The 15284-nt window shown below is 45.0% G+C and overlaps 1 protein-coding gene across 11 annotated transcripts in view; it reads right to left on the bottom strand.

The window, feature by feature from the left end:
• The window catches only part of Sirt5 (sirtuin 5), a 29815-nt gene that overhangs the window by 503 nt on the left and 14028 nt on the right, over positions 1–15284 (bottom strand). For 6 of the 11 annotated variants that reach the window (XM_006516951.2, XM_006516953.2, XM_006516952.4 and 3 more), the window contains 5 exons: positions 14941–15028; positions 14148–14201; positions 11469–11592; positions 9088–9203; positions 8025–8967 (listed from right to left, as the gene is read on the bottom strand). In XM_006516951.2, coding sequence (XP_006517014.1) covers positions 8772–8967; positions 9088–9203; positions 11469–11592; positions 14148–14201; positions 14941–15028 — 578 coding nt within the window. In that variant the 3' untranslated portion in view covers positions 8025–8771. Of the gene's footprint in view, positions 1–8024; positions 9204–11468; positions 11593–14147; positions 14202–14940; positions 15029–15284 lie in introns of those variants that run through there. The other 5 variants (NM_178848.3, XM_030247388.1, XM_030247387.1 and 2 more) reach the window with 2 other exon arrangements.

Below are 15284 nucleotides of genomic sequence, written 5' to 3'. Positions count from 1 at the left end.
GCGAGTCAGCAAAACGAATGTACAACTACAGCCAATAGCATATAGCTAATGGTGTTTTAAATTTTTAATAGATTTTTTTTTTCCTTTTGACAGGATCTCATTATGTAACCCTGGCTAGCCTGGAACTTGTTGTGTAGACCAACCAGGCTAGCCTTGAACTCACAGAGATCAGCTAGTCTCTGCCTCCCAAATGCCAGGATTAAAGGTGTGTGTGGTGGTTTGAATATTCTTGGCCCAGGGAGTGGCATTATTAGGAGGTGTGGCCATATTGGAGTAGGAGTGGCTTTGTTGGAGTAGGTATGTCACTGTGGGTGTGGGCTTTAAGACCCTCCTAGCTACCTGGAAGTCAGTATTCTGCTAGCAGCCTTCAGATGAAGATGTAGAACTCTCAGCTCTGCCTGCACCATGCCTGTCTGCCTGGATGCTACCATGCTCCTACCTTGATGATAATGGACTGAATCTCTGAACTTGTAAGCCAGCCACAATTAAATGTTGTCCTTTATAAGAATTGCCTTGGTCACAGTGTCTGCTCACAGCAGTAAAACCCTAAATAAAACAAACAGCTACTCCCCAGCTGTAAATTCTGGTTCAGGAAGTCTGGGTGTCTATTCATAAGGGCTAGGGTGATCAGAATCTTTGGGAAGATTAAGGGAACACCAGGAAAATTATAGGAATGAGGAAAGGTGGGCTCCTATTAGCCAATTCCATCTCAAATGGAAGGCCTGTGTGCTAACCAAAAAGAGCAAAGATGAAACTAATAAGCATTCATTTGTGCTTCCTATATAATGGAATATATAATTATATAGACAATGAAATATATATATTGTTATTAGACGCGTTCTCACGACCGGCCAGGAAAGACGCAACAAACCAGAATCTTCTGCGGCAAAGCTTTATTGCTTACATCTTCAGGAGCCAGAGTGCAAGAAGCAAGAGAGAGAGAAAACGAAACCCCGTCCCTTTTTTAGGAGAGTTATATTTCGCCTAGGACGTGTCACTCCCTGATTGGCTGCAGCCCATCGGCCGAGTTGACGTCACGGGGAAGGCAGAGCACATGGAGTGGAGAACCACCCTCGGCATATGCGCAGATTATTTGTTTACCACTTAGAACACAGCTGTCAGCGCCATCTTGTAACGGCGAATGTGGGCGCGGCTCCCAACATCTCCCCCTTTCCTTTTAATAAGAGCAAATAGGCCACCCATATTAATGAGAGTGGAGATAGAGGTCAAATCCCCAGTGTGTAGGTAAAGGAGCCATGTACAGGATTAGCTCTTAGGCTCACAGGCTTTTACCCAGAGCAACCCTGACCTGCTCCCGTGTCGTTTTGCCTGGGGGAAGGGAACTAGGACACTGAACCTTCATGAAAGATGACATGTCTCCCTAGAATAGGCTCATATATGCCGCAGAGCCTTTCCATTGCAGTGCTTAGCCGTGCAACTCTCTCGGGCTGCTGAAGCACACTCACTCTATCCCGTGCAATGAGTCTAGCCTCGTGAGATGTAAGAGCTGAGTGGCCAGCGACCTATTGCCTAAGCATAGATAACCATATATCAGGGGGAGCTCCATGTTCTAGTCCTGCAAGCGCCTGGGCAATAACCACCTTGTCTCTCCTAGTTTGGGCCTTAAGCTTACAGACCAATCAAAGAAGCAACACTAATCCACAGCAAAGTGTATCTCCAAATAATATTAATCCCACCCAATTTTTTAAAGAAGGAAAATGCTGAGGAGATCCAATTGGGTAATCCTTTGGTCAGCGACAGGTCCAAGCGCGTGGAGTTGACCTGAAGTCTCAATTCCCGAAGGATCTGTTCAAATTCAGCCATCCAATTCTGTAACATATACTGAAAAAGACTTTTTGACAATTTAGCTGCCCTAGTAAATTTAACATACTGAATGGAAATAACACACAATCCCGGAAACTTTTGTTCACAACCCTGCTGAGTTATTTGTCATAATACATCTAGTTGTATCTGGACAAGATCTATGAGTTGATTAACCAGCATGAGACCTCTCTGTATCTTGACATTAGCTGAGGCCTGTTTATCTATGACTGTAGTCACTGAGGCTGACAAAGTGTTAATGGTGTCAGTCGTCTGGACCTGTCCAGACAGAGCCAAGGCTGTCTGAATCAAGGCCAAACCCAGTTCCCAGTTAGTGGTAAAAAAAACAGGAGGATACTTGAGCATTATACATCACCGTCATTGGGAGTGGAAATGTCGACATTATCCCCCAACGCTGCTCTCTCTTTATTATTGACGCCCTGGACATCACCAAGACGAGGGACATTAGTATTCCCTTGGTCAGTCTGGATTTTTCGGGTGAGTCTTTCTGGTATCCAAAATGGGTTGTCTTCATTCTGTGGGAAAACACAGACCGCTCCCCTGGATCTTATCAAAATAGGATCCGGGCCATACCATTTATTATCAAGGACATTTTTCCATTTAACCATCTCATTGGGCCTATCTGGCTCTGTACAATGACGTTCAGCCGCAGTATGGCCATGAGCATCAATATTTAAAAAATTGAGTGTAAAGAGTGCCAAAGACACAGACACTCTTGGTGCTCGGGGTAAAATCTCTTCAATTCCCCTCTTCTGTTTTAATAGATAGGATTTGAGGGTGCGATGCGCACGCTCAACAATACCCTGTCCTTGAGGGTTGTATGGAAGTCCAGTCAGGTGGGTCACATCCATCTGACGGCAGAACTGCTGGAATTTTTGAGATGTATAAGCTGGTCCATTATCAGTCTTAAGGAGTTTGGGTTTCCCCCAAGCACTCCATGCCTCAAGACAATGTTGAATCACATGTGAGGCTTTTTCTCCGGTTAACGGAGAAGCAAACATGATGCCAGAACATGTGTCAATGGACACATGGAGATATTGAAGTTTTCCAAAGGAAGAAACATGTGTAACATCCATTTGCCAGACCTGTAGAGGTCGAATACCGCGTGGGTTAATTCCCACATGAGGAACTGGCAAGAACTCACAGCAGCTTTGACATTGAGTAACAATGTCACGGGCTTCTTTTCTTGTCAAGGAGAAACGACTGCGTAATGTTTCAGCCGTCACATGAAAATTGTTATGAAAATTTCTTGCAGCCTCTACCGGGGATGATAGGGCAGCAGCCACCACTTTAGTGGCCTTATCTGCCAAATCATTTCCCAGAGCCATGGGGCCAGGTAGGCCTGAATGGGCTCTAACATGAGTAATATAAACAGGAAATCTTCTAGATAACAAAACTAATTGTATTTGCTGAAAAATATTGGCAACTCTACTGGAAGGCTTAATCACTCCAGCCACTTCTAAAAGATTTACTGCATTAACCACATAACAGGAATCTGACACAATATTAAGGGGTTCTAAAAAGGTTTTTAAAACTTCTAAGACCACTAAACATTCTACCACTTGAGGTGAATTTTCATTATATTGTTTGGATACCACTTTACCATTAGCCACATAGGCACCTATGCCAGTTTTTGATCCATCAGTATATACCACAATCCCATTTTTAAGTGGGTTTCTTACTGTTATTTGTGGAAACACAACAGATTGATTTTGGGCAAACTGTAAGATTGGATGTTTTGGATAATGGTTATCTATTTTTCCTGAAAAGGAGGTAACTAAAACTGCCCAATCATTAGATGTGGCTGCCAAGGTTTGAACCTGTGCAGCGGTATAAGGTACAATTAAAAGATATGGACTTTGCCCAAAGTGGGTGATTGCTGCTTTTAGACCTTTAAGGGCAAGCTGTGCAATTGCATCAGGATACCAATCTATTATTTTAGCTGGGGATACGTTTGGATGGATCCACAACAATGGCCCATTCTGCCACAAAACTGCAGTTGGCAATTGTGCTATCTTAAAGACACACAAACTGAAAGGTTGCGAATCCTCAATACGTTGTAATTGTGCATTCTGTAAGGCTTTTTCCACCTTTTGTAAGGCCTGGTTAGCAGCTAGAGTAAGAGTCCTAGGGGAGGAGATATGAGGATCTCCTTCTAAAATACCAAACAAAGGCCTTAACTCAGCGGAAGGAATCTTTAAAAAAGGTCTAAGCCAATTAATATCTCCCAACAGCTTTTGAAAATCATTTAAGGTATGGAGGTGATCTCTTCTTATCTCTACCTTTTGGGGCACAATCTTATCTGGGGACACCACAGAGCCCAAGAATTGTCCTGTATCAGAAATTTGGACCTTTTCTGTGGCTATCTGTAAACCCCACTGACTTAAAGTTTTAAGTAGAAAAGGATATGCCTTTTGTAGCATGGTAAGGTCTTTATGGCACAGGAGGATGTCATCCATGTAAAGGAGCAAAATTAAAGAGGGGAATTGTTCCCTCACTGGCAAAAGAGCTTCTTGCACATAAAGTTGACACATAGTAGGACTATTGGACATTCCCTGTGGTAAGACCTTCCATTGATACCTCTTATCAGGTTCCATGTGATTAATAGAGGGGATGGTAAAGGCAAATCTGGGCCTATCTCTTGGACACAAAGGTATAGAAAAGAAACAATCTTTAATATCTATAATAATTAAATTCCAGCCACGTGGTAAGGCGGAAAGTACAGGGAGACCCCTCTGTACTGGGCCAAATAAGTTCATTTGCTCATTAATGGCTCTGAGGTCATGGAGCAGTCTCCACTTTCCTGACTTTTTCTTAATTACAAAAATTGGAGTATTCCAAGGTGAGGTAGAGGGTTCAATATGGCCTAATTTTAATTGTTCCTCTACCAGTTGAATCACAGCTTCTAGTTTTTCAGAGGATAGGTGCCATTGAGGAACCCACACTGGGTCCCCTGTTTTCCATGGTATGGGTCGTGCTGCCCCAATGGCCGCTAAGGAAAACCCAGACCCTGTCTGTCTTGGTTTCCATTAGGTGAGATGGGCTCTATCCTTCCCTGTTCTTGATGTCCTAACCCTTTTCCTTCTTTATAACCCATCTTTGCCATGATATTTTTTGCTTTAGTTGAATACCCTCCCGATGGGGCGTTTTCATTGGACAAAATAAGGCCCAAATGCTGCATAATATCCCTTCCCCAGAGGTTAACCGGGAGTGGGAGCACATAAGGTATGAATTTCCCTTGCTGTCCTTCAGAGGATTCCCACGTCAAGGCAACGGAGCTTATAGTGGGACATGATTGATATCCTAGGCCCTGTAATGAATGAGATGACTCTGTGGTGGGCCATGCTTTGGGCCACCAATGTGTAGAGATTATACTTTTATCTGCTCCGGTATCAAGGATGCCTTCAAACTCTTTTCCATTAATCTTAAGGCGGAGCTTAGGTCTATCATTTAAAGATACAACCAAATAGGCAGAATCATTTCCTGAGGAGCCCATTTTCTTTATCTCAGGTCCTGCAAATTTCTCCCTGGTATTATCAGGGAGGAGCAGCAGCTGAGCTATCCTATCTCCTTTACTAATAGAAAAAACGCCTTTAGGGCTTGAGCACAGGACCTGTATTTCAGGGGAATGTTGACAATCCATAACTCCAGGGTGGACTACTAAGCCCTGCAAGGTGAGTGAACCCCGGCCGAGAATAAGGCCCATGGTTCCCGGGGGCAAGGATGGTATAGGCTCCACTGGCACCGGCTGAATACTCATTTGAGGCATTAATAGGAAGTCGGAGGCGGCACGCAGGTCCACCCTTGTGGGTCTTCCTGGGTCGCCTCTCTGACTGCTTCCTGGGTCCTGACAAACCGGTTCCCATATCTTTGAGGGCCCTGGGACCGAGGGCCCGATGACCCGTTTTTTGGCACATCAGTTGATTGACTATCAGGTGGGGGAAGGACTCTGCCCTTTATATCCCTCACAGAGCGACACTGGTCAGCTCTATGATAACCCTTGCCACACTTAGAGCAAAGAGTGAGAGTCCCTCCCTGTTTATCTGGAGCTCTGCAATCTTTCTTAAAATGCCCAGGCTTTCCGCAATTAAAACATGTCCTCTGATCATTTCTGCCCATGGAGCGGTTCTGAGATTGAAGGATGGCGGCCGCTAAGCCTGCATTGGTGAGAGGTCCCCCAAGCTCTCGACAGACCCTGAGCCAGTCTTGTAAGCCTTTGTTCTTTCTTGGGGCTATGGCCGCTCGGCACTCCTTTGTGGCTTGCTCATAGATTAGCTGTTCTACCAGAGGCGCGGCTTGCTCTGAATCTCCAAAAATACGCTCTGCTGCCTCTGTCATTCTGGCCACAAAATCTGAGAAGGATTCCTGAGGTCCCTGGACAACTTTTGTTAATTGACCAGTGGTTTCACCTGCTCGGGAGAGCGCCTTCCAGGCCCTAATAGCCGTGGAAGAAATCTGGGCATAAGCTCCCCAATGGTAGTTTGTTTGATCAGCAGAATAAGCTCCCTGACCCGTTAACAAGTCAAAAGTCCAATCTCTCTGCTCTGGAGTCAAAGCAGCTGCGTTTGCTCGGGCCTGCGCTTGTGCAGTTTCATGCCAAAGAGCTCTCCATTCCATATATTTGCCCATACTAGGGAGAGCGGCTTTTACAACCGTTTGCCAGTCAGCAGGAGTTAGTGCCATGCCGGCAAGCCTGTCTAACTGCACCAAGGTAAAATTAGCATTGGTTCCGTATTTACGGACCGACTCGGCGAGTTCTTTAATTTGTAAGTATTCTACCGGAGCGTGGACACGCCCACCCTCGGCTCCTTCAAAGACCGGAAATGCCTGTTGTATTTTCCTTTGTTCCTCTCTGGGAATGAATGAGTCTGCGCACTGCCTCTCTGCGCATTGCCTCTCTGCGCAGGGCTGACGCACTACGCAGGGCGGGGACTCCGCATAGGGCGGACCTTGAAGCCGACTGCCCTGAGGCCAATCAGCAAACTGGCCTTCGCCAGCCGCTTTTGGCTTCCTTAACTGATTAGCTAGCACTTTACCTGGCTGGTACCCTTTTTTCTCATAATGAGCTGCTTCTTCCTCCCAGTCTGTTTCTTCAGAGGAGAATTCTTCATCTGCTTCAGAGCTACTAAGAGCTGGCTCCCCGAGCCCATCCAGCGATGAGCACAGGCTCCTTTTCCTAGAGACCTCCGCTAATTGATCTTTCTTCTTTTCCCTTTTTCCTCTTTTTCTTCTAATCTCTCTCCAGGTATTCCTACCTAACCTTAACTTTTCCTCGGGTTCAAGACCCTTGGAAAGGCCTGTATACTTATTTTGTGTACCATATTTCCTCTTTGTTCCTACTCTCTCTCCCCACTTTACTTCTGATAGCTTGTCCTGAATTTCCTCTAGAATTTTCAGCCCTATCTTAATCACTTGATAACATGTGAAAAGGAACAAAAGGGCTCCTAACACCAGAAAAAATTCAAGGCCAAACATATTCCACTTTACTTCTGATAGACTGTCTTGAATTTCCTTAGAAAGTTCAAGATCAGACTTACCTCGTAAAGCTGTACTCACTGGTACTCTCGTTCCCCAGCTGAAAAGTTCTGAATTCATACAGTTGAATCCTTCTTAACAGTCTGCTTTACGGGAACCTTTATTACCGCGACCCGCAGTTCTGGTTCTGGAATGAGGGATCTTCCTTGCGCCAGTCCCGAGTTTTTTCTCGTCCCGGAATTCGGCACCAATTGTTATTAGACGCGTTCTCACGACCGGCCAGGAAAGACGCAACAAACCAGAATCTTCTGCGGCAAAGCTTTATTGCTTACATCTTCAGGAGCCAGAGTGCAAGAAGCAAGAGAGAGAGAAAACGAAACCCCGTCCCTTTTTTAGGAGAGTTATATTTCGCCTAGGACGTGTCACTCCCTGATTGGCTGCAGCCCATCGGCCGAGTTGACGTCACGGGGAAGGCAGAGCACATGGAGTGGAGAACCACCCTCGGCATATGCGCAGATTATTTGTTTACCACTTAGAACACAGCTGTCAGCGCCATCTTGTAACGGCGAATGTGGGCGCGGCTCCCAACAATATATTTCAAGGCAAACATTTGTCATTTTTCTTTAGACTTCTCTTAAGTAAACTCGTAGATTAAGAGACCAATCGGTGCCCAGCTACACAGGCAGAGAAAGCCTTGCTTTCTACTTATGATGGCACAGCCAGGGTAGCACCAACTACCCCATCAAATGTGGCCACTGGGACTTAAAAGCAAGGGCTCTTCAAATAAGTGACATCATTCTCTACTTAGCTTTCGGGCTAATTCCTTAGACGTCTAGTCTCCACCAGGAATCAGCATTCAGCTGCAAGTACCTTTCCTTGCCACATGCCAATCAATGGGTTACCTTATTAACTATAATCACCTCTCCTGGACTCTCCCCTCTGACCATCCCTGCAGTCAGGTGGACCCCTTAGTGATCCATACACTGCCCAGTGTGCATCTTTCTACCTTGGGCCTTTGTGTCAGGTAGACCAGAATCTGGAAAGTTCTTTTTTCTTTTTTAAGATTTATTTATTTTATTTATATGAGTACACTGTAGCTGTCTTCAGACACACCAGAAGAGGGCATCTGGTCTACCATCTCTGTGTAGGCCATATGCAAATCTGACAAAGGATCCCTGGGGACCAGTCAGACAAAACATTGAGGGCATCAGGAAACGCCCTGTATTTACTGTAACAGCACTCACCGAAGAAAGCCGATCTGATGGGGAAATGGTGTCTGTTGCCTACATATAAAGGCCGCTAACACATCTAGTTGAAAACTACAGATGCAAGTATAAAGTCTGGAGAAGAATATATTGTGCCAACGGGAAAACCATGGAAACTCCCATGTAGCGAAACACACATTAACACCCAGTCTGCTGTTAATGCCATTTTGTTCTTTCATAAAAGTCAAGTCACCAACTCTCTCTTTTTTGCCCACATTCTCCTCTCTGGTCCTCCACAGAAATCAGAACTGTACAGTCACCGGGTGTGGTGGTGCACGCCTTTAATCCCAGCACTTGGGAGGCAGAGGCAGGCAGATTTCTGAGTTCGAGGCCAGCCTGGTCTACAAAGTGAGTTCCAGGACAGCCAGGGCTACACAGAGAAACCCTGTCTCGAAAAACAAGAAGCAAAAAATAAACAAACAAAAAAAGAACTGTACTATCTGTTGGGATGGCATCCCCACGCCCACCCTCCATCTCCCATCACCCAGTTCGGTTGTCCCTGTACCTGAATCTGTCGGTGGCTGGGGTGGTCTCCATGTTAAACTCGGCCACCGGGACTCCCCTGGAAGCCACCTGAGGGGCAAACATGGCAGCCGGGTAGACCACAGAGGATGTTCCCACCTACAAAGCAAGGAGATAGTGACAGCACTGGGAGGAAAGGAAACAACAGAGAAACTTGCTCAGGCAGGACCATGCGTGAATGGAGGTATGAGGAAGGGCGCACTACATGTCAGGAGGTACGGCGTGGAGATGTGCAAAAGGTACTAAGGTGCTCACCAGGAATGGGCAAGAACATGTGACACAAAGGGACAGTTACACAAATGGGCAGAGATCAAAGAAGAGGGCATCTGATCTTATTACTGATAGATGTGAGCCACCATGTGGTTGCTGGAAATTGAACTCAGAAGGCCCAAAGGACATGACTCAAAGATCACATTTCTTCTGGTCTTTGAAGTTGTGTGAATGATCCACGTTCTTTTTCTAAGGTGGGAAATAGTCACTGATAACCTTTGACGTGCACACACGCCCTCCCTAGGAATGCAAAGGCCAGAACACATTTTGGAAAGCAGGTTTGTTTCCTCACTAACGACCACCCTGGCAGAGGCTGCACACAATATGGGATGTATGCAGTAAATACAGAATGAAAATAGACCTGCCGCAAAGGCTCTCTGCTCTTAAAGACACACTAAAGAAGCTGTGAACTCTGTGGGCTCTTTCCAGTTAATTCCACGTCCAGGGAATGTGTCCTAAGGAAACCGCCTGAGAAACACATCCCATCGTCAGGTACGCATGCAACACTGTATCAAATGCCAAAATGTGTAACAGCTGGGGTAGGGTGCATGCCTGTAATCCTAGCATGTGGGAGGTAGAAGCAGGAGGATGAAGAATTCAAACCTGGTTTTTAGCTATATAGTGATGTAATACCCTGCTGAGCTGCATTAGATGCTATTCAAAAAACAGTCTGAAACAACCCAGATGTCCTGCGATAGGATTTTCTCACGATATTATCTGTGTACCAGAAAAACATGCAGTAAACTAAAAGATGTGGCAGCTTTGGATATGTTGGCATGGAATAATGCAATAGGCTAATTGAGTTATTATATGAATAAAGTGATAGAGTGTGTAAATCTGATATGATATACATATGATAGATGAATAAAGAAAATATGATATGATATACATACGTATACATATATGTGCATATATATATATATATATATTATACATATGGAAGGATTTAGATCAGAAGTTGCCAACTTTCTTTGCAAAAAGAGCCATACAGTTAAATTGTTAGGTTCTATAAGCCATCCAGACTCTGCCGACAGGACTCAGCTCTCACACTGTGGGACAAAAGCAGCCACAGTCAATGTGTGGAAAGACACAACTATTCTAACACAACTATTCACAAAATGGTGCAAACTGAGCTAATCTAGAGGCTGTGGTTCGTTCACCTCTGCTCTAGAAGAAAAGGTCAAAATGCTACTGGAGATTATTTCCAGATGGTATTATGTGGTGATTTCTAATTTCCTTCTTAGGCTTTGATTCATTCATTATTTTATCAACGACATTTAGTAATGAGTGTGCATTATATTTAAAACCTAGGCCAGGGCCAGTGAGATGGCTGGGCAGGTGGAGGAGCTTGCGGTAAAAGCCTGGCAACCGGAGTTCTGTCCTTAGAAACCATGTAAAGGGGGAGGGAGAAAACTGACTCTATGACGTTGTCCTCTGACCTCCACAAATGCACGTGGCACATTAACACACAATCATCATGCGTACACATATGGTGGATGAATAAAGAAAATCTGATGCTCCCCAAATTTATACTGCTCTACAAAAAAGCATGCTCCTTTTGTTTTTTTGTTTTTGTTTTGTGGGGGAAGAGAGGTTTTTAAAGATGCTCAGAGGATGGTTGTGCCTAGTTTCATATTTTAAGATCAGTTCTTGGGGCTGGAGAGAGGGCTCCGTTATGAACTCAAGCAACGAACAGTTGCTGCTCTTCCAGACGACCCAGGTTTAGTTCCCAACACTCATGTCAGGTGGCTCACAACTATTTGTAACTCCAGGGGTCCCAAAGCCCCTGGCCTCCAAGGACGTTGAATTTATGTGCACATACCCACATGCAGACACACACACCTAAACATAATTTAAAATAATTAAACAAATCTTTTAAAAAAGATAAACTCTTATTTATTGCTTCTTGGTTTTTCTCCAGGACACTACAGACTTCTACACATGTATTTTAGAGAGGGAGGGGAGGAGGGAGTGAAGAAGAAAAGGAGGAAGAGGGGGTGGAAGGACAAGACAGAAGGGAGGGAGGAAGATGGCAGACAGACACTCCACCCGAGTCTTTCCAGGGCCTGAAGACTAGGGCCACATGTGACTTACCACTAGACACAGGTCACAGAGGGCGAGCTCTCTGTCCACCTCCTCCAGAATGGCAGGATCCAGGTTTTCTCCAAACCACACCACGTGAGGTCGCAGCAAGCCTCCGCATCCTGCCTCCTCGCACCTGGAAGAGCATCGCCCTTAGATTGCCTCTAACTGCTTGGGTCAGGACTGTCCAGGATACCAAGGAAACTGGGCTGCCATGCTGGTTAGCGGATGGGAACTTGCCTGGGATGGGGCCACTGAGGTGACTCTTCTCTACTAAGTTCGTGTCTTGTTTTCATTCGATGAGCTGGGTAGGCACTGTTTCAGCTAAGCTTGTCCTTACACTAAAAGCTTGTTTCTCTCCCCGGATACCGTGCTTATTGATGCAAATGTATTCCCATTGGCCAGACCGCAGGGCTGCCCTCAACACAGGGACCACCTCTTTCCACCAATGACCTCCATTTGCTTTCTCAAATCACTTATTTCTTGAGAGTGGTCTACAGCCATGTGCTCCATGCCGAAATCCTCTCTCCTCCACCTTGCTCACTGGAACCTGGGCTTTGCATGTGGTCAATGATTTCTACCAACTGGCCAACTCCCTAAATTCCTTTTAATTTTTGGCTTTCAGGCTGACTGGCTAAATTGCCCCAGCTGACCTTGAATACACTTGTGGGCCAGGTCACGCATGAACTTGTGATCCTCCTGCCTCAACCTTTGAAATAGCAGGGATTACAAGCCTGGGCCAAAAGGCTAGCTTTAAAAAAAAAATCTGACTTCTTGGCCAGATGTGGTAGTGGCGCACATCTTTAACCCCAGCCCTCAGGAGGCAGAGGCAGGTAGATCTCTGAGTTCAAGACTGAGACCAGCATGGTCTACAGAGTGAGTTTCAGAACAGCCAGGGATACAAAGGGAAACCCTGTCTTGAACCTGCTCCCCAAGAAAGAAAGAAAGAAAGAAAGAAAGAAAGAAAGAAAGAAAGAAAGAAAGAAAGAAAGAAAGAGAGAGAGAAAGAGGAAAGGAAAGGAAAGGAAAGGAAAGGAAAGGAAAGGAAAGGAAAGGAAAGGAAGAAGAAAGAAAGAAAAGGAAGGAAGGAAGGAAGGAAGGAAGGAAGGAAGGAAGGAAGGGAGGGAGGGAGGGAGGGAGAGATACAGGGTCTGGGTGTCCTGGAACTCACAGAGGTCTGGTTTGCCTTGTTTTGTTATGCGCACATGCTCTGGCCTGCGTGTGTGTGTGTGTGTGTGTGTGTGTGTGTGTGTGTGTGTGTGTATGAGTAGGTAGAGGTCAGAGATGAACTAGGGCATCTGCCCCTATTGCCCTCCGTATTATCTGCTGAGGTAGAGTCTCTCATTGAACATGGAGGTTGCTGTTTTGGCTAGACTGGCTGTCTAGCAAGCCCCAAGGATGTCTGTCAGCCCTGGGGTTTTAGGTACAGTGGCAAGGCCTAGCTCTTCTGGGAGTCTTGAGAAGCCACACTGGGGTTCTCTTGTTTGCCTAGTGAGCCCTTTAGCACTGATCTTCTTCCAGGCCCCGAGGAACTAACTCCCTTTGGAAGCACTGTTTCAGTGCCTGGTTTTAAAAAAACCGACATTTTAAAAATCAAATGTACTTTATAACAATACGAAAGTATATTTCAATTATTTTTAGATTTATTTACTTTATGTGTATGAATATTCTGAATGCATTTAAGTATGTGCACCAAGAAGATGCAGTGCCCTCAAGGCCAGGAGAGAGCCTCAGATCCCCTGGAAATGGAGTTACAGGCAGTTGGGAATGATCAGGTGGGTGCTAGGAATTGAACCCAGGTCCTCTGGATCGGCAGCCAGTGCTCTTAACCACTGACCCATCTCTCCAGCCCCAATTTTTTTTAGTTCTGTCATTTCACCTTTGCAAGACCTTTGCCACCTCCTCAGTCTTGGCCTGGGAGACACGCAGAGGAAGAGGACGAGGGCTACTTACTAATTATACTATAAATGCTCTCTAATGGTAATTAGAATGTGATTCCGGTGCACAGATCACCTTCTGTCACGTCCCTGCTTCAGAAACTTCCCAGACCCCAAGGGATCTGTCAAGACACAGAGAGATCAAAGTCAGGCAGTTTCTGTGTAGCTGCTTGAACACCGGGGGCAGAAAGATCACTTGAGCCTAGGAGCTTGAGGCTAGCTTGGGCAACATAGTAAACCTGGCTCTCTAAAAAGGACTGGAAGATGCTTCATCTTTTGTCCTTTCAACCCTAGACTGCGAGGTCAGGGACCATTGCTACATCGGTGCACTTAAAAGGCATCTCCCTAAACCGGAAAAAAAAAGTTAAGATTTTGATTTTTATACTTTTTTTTTTTTTTTTACTTTATATACAATGGTACTCTGCCTGCACGTATGTCTGTATGAGGGTGTCAGATCCCTCCAAACTGGAATTGTGGGCAGTTGTAAACTGCCCTGGGAGTGCTGGGAATTGAACATTTGGAAGAGCAGCTAATGTTCCTAACCACTGAGCCATCTCTCCTGCCCTCCAATCTTGAACACCAGATAGACATCAGTTTTGTTTTGTTTTTTTGTTTTGTTTTGTTTTTTTTTGTTGCAAACCACATGAGGCTTTATTCGGGAAAGCCAGAGCTCTGGGGACGACTCATATCCCACGTTTGTTTTGTTTTGTTTTGTTTTGTTTTGTTTTGTTTTGTTTTGTTTTGTTTTACCTACCGGGGAAGTTTGTCGACTGGGATTCTGGCGTCTTGAGTCTCTGGCTCTGGGGCCCTGGAGCAAATAGCATTAAAGAGAATGAATACTGATGGTAAAGTCAAGAAACAGAGGAAGAAGGTGACGTGGCCCTTTGTGCATTTGCCTGGTGGCGCATGGTACAAAGCTTGCTCATGTGTGCTAACTTAGTAGGGTTAACCCGCAATACTGACTTCAACAGGAAGCTGTGTCAGGGAGTCTGAGTGGGATAATTCTGATACTTCTCCAATGACACCATGTTAGGATTTTGCTTCTATACATTTATACTGCTCTGAAACGGTCCAGAAGATATTTTTTTTTCCAGTAGTTTATGTTGGCTCCAAATTTTCCTAATTGTAAACAATAATACACATCCATCATGAAAATGTTAGGGAAATCCCTATGATCTGAAGGAGAAATAAAAATGACTCATAATGTCCCCGTTCCTGAAGGTCACAGTTAACCCTTTGCTGTGTGTTTCTTGTGGTCTTTTCACTAATATACAGATATGTGGAGACAGGATGTGAACTTGTGTAAATAAAACTTTGGAATCACACCACAGCAAAGAACTCTGGCACCTTACAGTTATGAGTCAAGTTTTCCTTTCATCAAATATCTGTACCGCATCTAGTCTTGCACTTTAGATATAGCCACTGGAAAAAAAACAAAAAAAAGGAAGAAAAATATCCACTGGAATCTTCAGTGAACTTTCAATGTCCTTATAGTTATGTTCAGTTAGAGGAGAGATAGCGTTTATTCTGCAGTATGCTATACTTACCCTTTTCCTGCTAAAGCTGGGCAGATCGGACTCCTATAGTTCTCGGCAACAGTGCCACACGAGGTACACCGAGTTTTAAATAAGGTTCCTGAAAAAAAAGATAAGTGACAAGCAAGTTCAGCACTCAGTATTAAAGTCTCCCTGTCTGAGAGGCCAGACAATACTTAGTCATCCTACGTGCATTTTTATGGTTAGGTCCACCCTAGGAATCATGGGAAATATAAAAACACACTGTCTTAGTCACTGTCCTATGGCTGTCAAGAGACCAAGGCAACCCCCAGAATAGAAAGAATTTAATTGTGGGCTTATTTATAGTTTCAGAGGGCTATTCTATTATCGTCACG

Source organism: Mus musculus, chromosome 13 (genome assembly GCF_000001635.26).
Source record: "Mus musculus strain C57BL/6J chromosome 13, GRCm38.p6 C57BL/6J".
Taxonomy (NCBI): domain Eukaryota; kingdom Metazoa; phylum Chordata; class Mammalia; order Rodentia; family Muridae; genus Mus; species Mus musculus.
The sequence above is the reverse complement of the archived record's forward strand: the minus strand, read 5'-3'. Positions and strand labels throughout refer to the sequence as shown.